We start from the raw sequence: 6,673 nt of genomic DNA, 5'->3' as shown, positions 1-6,673 counted from the left end.
TGTGCCACGGGGCCGGCCCCATCAGGTTTTTAAATCAAGGCTTCTTAAGAATTTGGAGGCTATTACATGCTTAAGTTTCACCCTGTGTTTGTCGTAAAGATTTGATATAATTGGTGTGTTGCAATTTCTTCTTTCCAACCAGTTTTAAATTTTTTTAGAGAAGATTGGCCCTGAGCTAACATCTGTTGCCAGTCTTCCTCTTTTTGCTTGAGGAAGATTGTCACTGAGCTAACATCTGTGCCAATCTTCCTCTATTTTGTATGTGGGACACCGCCGCAGCATGGTTTGATGAGTGGTGTGTAGGTCTGCACCTGGGATCCAAACCTGCAAACCCTGGGCTGCTGAAGTGGAACACGCAAACTTGGCCACCAGGCTAGCCCTTCCAACCAATTTTAATAATTCATGTTTTCCCTGTACATCATCTAATTCCTTGAACCTTTCCCATCTCACTGTCTATTCAGGCTTGTGCCATTTTCCTTCATTGGTTAATTGTTGGTATATCTTAATTTCTTCCTCAATTTTTTTCACATTTCCCCCTGTTAGTTCCCTAGCTATTTGAAGTCAATGTTTAACTTCTCTCTTTATCAGTATAAATGTTTAAGGCTATGACTCCCCACTGAGCCCCCTAAGTTCTGCTCTCTGGTTGTGCTCAGTCTCTGCTGTCCAACCACGAGGGACCCCTCCCCCCACTGTAATGCAGCTATATGATAGCAGGATATACTCCAGACCAATTTCGGAAGTTTCTTACTCTTTTCAGGCTCATGTATGTTAACAATTAGAATCAAGAACATAATGTAGTTTATGTATATTATCAAATATTAGATGTTTTTCTTTTTTGGTTGGTGGGGGAGGGGGATGGTCACACATAGACCATCTTCTTACTCCTTTTTTCCACAATCCTCCAGGGCTGCACTGTTAAATAAGGTCGCCACTAGCCACATGTGGCAACCGAGCACCCAAATTGTGGCTAGTCCAAATTCTGAGTGTTGTAAGTATAAGGTACCACATCTTGAAAACTTAGTACTAAAAAAGAATGTAAAATTTTTTATTACATATTGATGTTTTAGCCATATTGAGCTAAATAAATATTAAAATTTAACCAGTTTCTTTTTACTATCTTAATGTGTCTACTAGAAAATTTTAAAATTATGTATGTCACGGACACAGTCCTCCCTTCCCTGACATACATACGAGGCTTTGAGAGCACAGACGTTGCCTTCTTGTAACTATCTGAAGACAGCAGCACCATGATACCAGGTGAGATAGCATTTATTTTAAAAATACACAAAATATAAATTTTTTTACATCAAAGTGTGATAACCTCACTTATATTTTTCCATACTTACCTCGTTTTGTTTGCATCCTTATGCAAACATTAACAGATGGACTTGAGATTTGATTCTGATTTTTTGCTATGGTTCATGTAAACGGTTGAGACTGCTACATAAAGTAGGTTGTTTTAAAAGGTAAAGTGGCCACAGAAACCCAACAGTAAAACAATTCAGTTTGGTTTAATGAAATTGGCAATAGTCTTAGCATATAGATAATCGAAGACTAAATACTGGCTTCTAGGCATTTTGAATATTAAAAACCTTGAAGTTTTCTTCATCTTGTAAACATAACTTAGACCTTGTTGGCACTGAAAAGTAAAATATTAAACCATGATTTTCATCATCCTGCCCGTGTCAGTATACACTCTCTTTATTATGAGAATGAAACCAAATAATAAGCAAAATACATCAGGAATTTTCAAATTGTACTGAAAGAAGGTCCCAGCTGGTCTCTTCAGAGAGCGATGTAACTTAAGCTGATCCTACCACTGGCTGAGTATGATCCCCTCTGTCCACTGGACAGTGCAGTGCCCCAGGCCACGAGATGGTCAGTTCCTCTTGCTCCATATCTTCTGAAGCAATCGAGAATCTACTTCCACCTCTGCTGGCTCTGCCTTCTTTCCTTGGGCTTGGATTTGCTGGGTTAGTGGTTTGCAACTATTGTCAAGACTGCACCGTCCCTTTAAGGTACCACATGCCACCATAGCTTACACAGCAGTCCTATGAATAGAGAGAGAAACATGTTAAGGGCAGACTTGAGCAGGAAAGGTAGTTGCTACATTCTGTGCAGAATATCAAAATGATTTATGATTAAGAGAACACAACTGGGAAATCAAGACCTGCCTGACCACAATGCTGTGGTAACTGCCTGGTCTCAGTGTTTGGGCCTCAGGCCACCCTTCTTCCCCTCAAACATATCTTAAGAGTGAGGAACTATAAATGGATGTGCTTTATAAACACAAAATACAAAAACTGTTAGTAAGCTGACCAGAACAAAAGTGCTTCATAAATGGTAATAGATCAGAATATAAGAAAACTGTCACTGGCTTTCTGTGTTCCACTGTTTCTGCAAATATGGTATTTGTACCACAGTCAGTTCAGAAAAGCATTAGAGATAGTACACTTAAGTATTCTCATATATTAAACAAATGATATATTCCTTTTTAAACTAAATTAAAAAACTGTCTCTACTGAAAGCAAGTAGTATAATCGTTAGTGTGTAGCTATGGCAAAAGTCACGGAAGTGGTACCAAGATTCAAAGTGGGTGTGGAGTGAGGACTCTCATCTAGACCCTGTCATTTTAAAGGATGAGGAAGATGAGCCACTAGGTGGTATTTTTTGGAAATGGAGCCTACATCTTACTCCAGTTTAGTCCGTTTGCAAATACCCACTACACCAGTGCCAATCATTATCAGTTGCCCAAGACCCAACTGGCTGGCGAGGGGTCCGGAGGAAGCCTGACTTAAACTCAGCAGTAGGAAAGGCACCAGACTAGAGCCCTTTCCACACACCGTCAGCTTCCAGCTGAGAGCGGGAAGAGCCAGTCATGGGCGCCCTCATGCTGAACCTCGTGGTCAGAGCAGAAGCCCAGAGCCTCTGGATATTATTCTACAGAAAATGGATGTACCTTTAGCACTTTATCCACCTCCTGTTTACTTAGATCTTCTCCACACTCTTGAGTCAACCGAGACTGGATCATGTTCCGGCGTACCCGGTAATTTTTGGAAAAGATTTCAAGCAAAACCTGTCGATGCTTTAGTAGCAAAAATATGTTATTATGGGAAACAATCACCTAAAAGAGAAACATCCCCAAACAAGAAATCCAAAGCTATGGACCACCCAACTCCCCACTTCAGTCTGTGATCAAAGACCTTGCCCAGGACTTCCGGCCAATTTGTCGTCTCTTGAGACCCCAATAAAATGAAGTATAGAAATGTATATGCCACAAAAACAAAAGAGCCAGTGAAGCGTCAACAGAGGATGAGCAGTTCAGACATACTTTTGCATAATAAAAACAGGAGTGATAACTGATTTAGCAGGCAGAGAAAGCCACAATCTAAACTGCATGAAGACAGAAGTGAGTGGCTTAAAGTCTTGTCATACTAACATGACATTGCATCCGTGAAACAGGATGCCATGAAAAGGATTATGTCCCAAAATAAAAGTTAAATAGAAGATAGCTGAAATCCTCCCAAAAGGAGAAAAGGTGTTAAGTGAGACAGAAAAGATCTGATCCAGTATATCTAACGTGACATAAGAATTCTGAAAGAATAGAAAAAAAACAGGTGAAGGAATTACCAAATCTATCACAGAAGTTCATAATGACCCAACTGTCTAGTAATAATGACCCACACCAGGTACATCTGGACTTGCACTGATGTACAATATGCAGAATAAGGAAAAAAACCTTACGTTTGGGATAAAAGGAAGGATGTGGGTCAAAAATTTTAAAGACCGAGAAGCAGAATATCATTGAACAACAACTCTGAAAGCTTGACTACAATGGAAAAATATCTTAAATTCAGAGGGAAAATGATTTGCCCTCTATAATTCTAGCCCCAAACAATAATACTTGACCAGAAAAGTCATTTTAAGACAAAGAATGCAGACAACTCCTCTGCCCCTTTAGAAGCTAAAATTAAGTAAGGAGGAAGACACAAGATTCTGCAAGCCAGCAACAGACAGAGCGCGCCAGTCCCGCTGGAGAGGCCTCCAGGGGATCATTCAAGCACGGGATGACTGCTGGCGTAGATGTTCAGAAACTCATGCAAGCAGAAATAGGAACTAACATAAGAAAGAAATGTGATCATAGTATACTACTGATATTTGGCTCTTCATAGTATACCCCACAATAAACTGCCTACATTCTCCCAATATAGCTGAGAACTAAATCCTCATGCACTGCGACAGGAAGCCCATTCATATTATCAAGTTGATACATCAAACAGCAGTATAAGCACATTGTGTATATGTAAAAAAAACGGAGGCAACTCTTTTGGTGGCATCTTGTAGTTAAAAAGTGATTGCTTCTGAGGAGTGGGACTTGGATCAGACAGGGCAGAAGACAGTTTCCCATAAGCTTTCAGTCTGATTTTTAAAAATATGCACTTACTACTTTTTTGTTAGTTATCAGAGTACTTCAGGAGTGGGAAACCCAGATGGCACCTATTCTGCCCACAAGCACACAGGCTTGCTCAGGGAGGCCTGTTCCAGACTGTTCTCAGTCTACAGCACCATCACAGGCCCAGGGGGCACTGAAAGGCCCCACCCCTTTTGTATGCTCAGCCTGCCAGTCAGTCCCCTTCTAAGAGGCAAAAGGGGACAAAGAACCCAGCAGGGGCTTTTGCTCACTCCCTCTCTCCCCCCACCTTAGGAACAGGGCCTGAAAAAGGATAGACTGATTGGGGTTTTTAGCAATTAAATCTTAATTGTTAAAGTTTGGGCAAGTTCATGATTTAAGGAAAACTTCTGGACCTCAGGGTCCACGACTCTGCATTACGCAAACACAGCACTGCTGGTTTAGTTCATATCCTGTCCACTGGACACCTGTGACCCTTCCTGCCAGGGTTCGACCAGAGACAAAATGACCAATTTCCCTAACTTAAAACTCCGGCAACCGCGATCTGATAAGGAATCCTTTTGATTCCTGCTGCCGTTGGCCACCTGAAACATAGTCCATCACTGGTTTGCAAGTCTGGCTAGCATTAGAATAATCTAGAAAGCTTTGTAGAAACTTAAATAATTTAGGACACTACCCCATTCCTACTGAACTAAACCTCTGGGGGCAGTCCTGGGAATTTATATTCTTTAAAAGGTGATTCTGACACAGCTAGCCCAGACTGGCATTTGGGGACCACTGGTTTTGGCTCAAACTGTTGGTGCGTTCCAGTCTCTTTGGCAGCATACAGAGACATGGAGCCACAATATTTAAAACCAGGAGTGGCTAGAAAATCTGAAATGGCTATGACTGCACTCTGGCTCTCCCCAGAGGCCTTACCCTCTCGAGGAACACCTCCCTGCTCTTGGGGAAGATGGCGGCAAAGGTCACCTCACCTGATCACTCATGTCTCCAGACTCCCAGAGGGCGAACACCTTCTGCTCATCCGGAGAAGCAGCAGTCTGTGGGGGAAACTAACCAAGGCCCAGGCATGAGTTGGCTGTTTGTCTTTACCACATGGATCCACCTGCCCCGAGCCCTCACCTCTCCCAGTCTGCACCAGCCCAGTTCTGGGAATGTGGGTTCCAATCCCAGCTCCTGGTACTCGCTAACTGTGGGGCTGTGGGCAGCCACAAACCTGCATCAGTTTCCTCATCCTCCCCAGAGGGAGGCAGCCAGTCACACCCCACCAGGACCTTAGAGGGCTTCGGTGAGAGAAAAAGAGTGACACGCCCAGCCTGAAGCCCACAGATGCGCTGCATAAGGCGGGTTCTTCCATTTTCCCCATTAGCCTGACATTAGCTCACCTCTCTGCTTTAACATCCAGTGTCCTCCTACCCTACATATCAACCCTCAGATGTGTCCTGAGAGGTGCTCTCACCCCAGTAACTCTTTAGGGGTGTCCTGGGGATTCCTTTCAACCCCTTCCCACAACAGCCATGGCAGGATGGGTTAGAGGCCCTGCCTGACTCCTAAGCAACCCATGCCACTGGGACCAGCAGGGTCAGAAGTTGGACCCAGAAAAGGGTGGCCTAGGCTCCGGGTACCTGGACGGGGGGACAGAAGGAGGAGGCCGGTAGACACAGTTGCAGTCTTGGCGCCACAACACAAGTGACTGTAATGATCGCTACCATGGCTGTATATTTAAAGCCCCAGTTGGGCTTCTGATCATTAGAAACCAGAGAGGTAGCGAAGTGTTACTACCCTACTCTCCATGAAGAAAATCCGGTTCAGAGAGGTTAACTTATTGTCCATGGTCACATAGCTAATACGTAGCAGAACCAGGAGTTAAACTCAAGTCTTTATGAGTCTGCTTGTTCTCCCTGGGCCTCAGCTCCCTCGTGTAAAAAAACAAGGCTAGACTGATCTGAGGTCTCTTCTACCTCAGATAAGACTATGATGTGACCCCCGCGTCACGATCATGGGGAGGGAAGTTGACGAGAGAGCTGCAGAGAGGACCATGGTCACCACAGATGCCAGCTCTACCAAGAGGAAGAAGCATGGCAAGAGCAGGTCCTGAGGGTGGGGTAGGATGTCTGAGAGCAGCCCACTTCATGTCCCTCACCTTCTGTCCACTCCAGCCACCTAAGACAGCCTAGCTAACACCAGGCAGGTGCCCCTCCCTTGCCTGGCCCAGCTCAGAGAAGGGAAAGCTTTCAGAAAAACGACCCATTTACTGGTTGG

The 6,673-nt window shown here is 43.9% G+C and overlaps 1 protein-coding gene across 6 annotated transcripts in view; it reads right to left on the bottom strand.

The window, feature by feature from the left end:
• Nucleotides 1–1,253: 1,253 nt before the first annotated feature.
• Nucleotides 1,254–6,673, bottom strand: part of POLR3E (RNA polymerase III subunit E) — a 32,096-nt gene continuing 26,676 nt past the window's right edge. For all 6 annotated transcript variants that reach the window (XM_023616200.2, XM_070230892.1, XM_023616203.2 and 3 more), the window contains 3 exons: nt 5,386–5,463; nt 2,960–3,085; nt 1,254–2,051 (listed from right to left, as the gene is read on the bottom strand). In XM_023616200.2, coding sequence (XP_023471968.2) covers nt 1,995–2,051; nt 2,960–3,085; nt 5,386–5,463 — 261 coding nt within the window. In that variant the 3' untranslated portion in view covers nt 1,254–1,994. The remainder of the gene's footprint in view (nt 2,052–2,959; nt 3,086–5,385; nt 5,464–6,673) is intronic.

This window comes from Equus caballus, chromosome 13 (assembly GCF_041296265.1).
Source record: "Equus caballus isolate H_3958 breed thoroughbred chromosome 13, TB-T2T, whole genome shotgun sequence".
NCBI lineage: Eukaryota > Metazoa > Chordata > Mammalia > Perissodactyla > Equidae > Equus > Equus caballus.
Note: the sequence above shows the minus strand (reverse complement) of the source record. Positions and strands in the feature narration are given on the sequence as shown.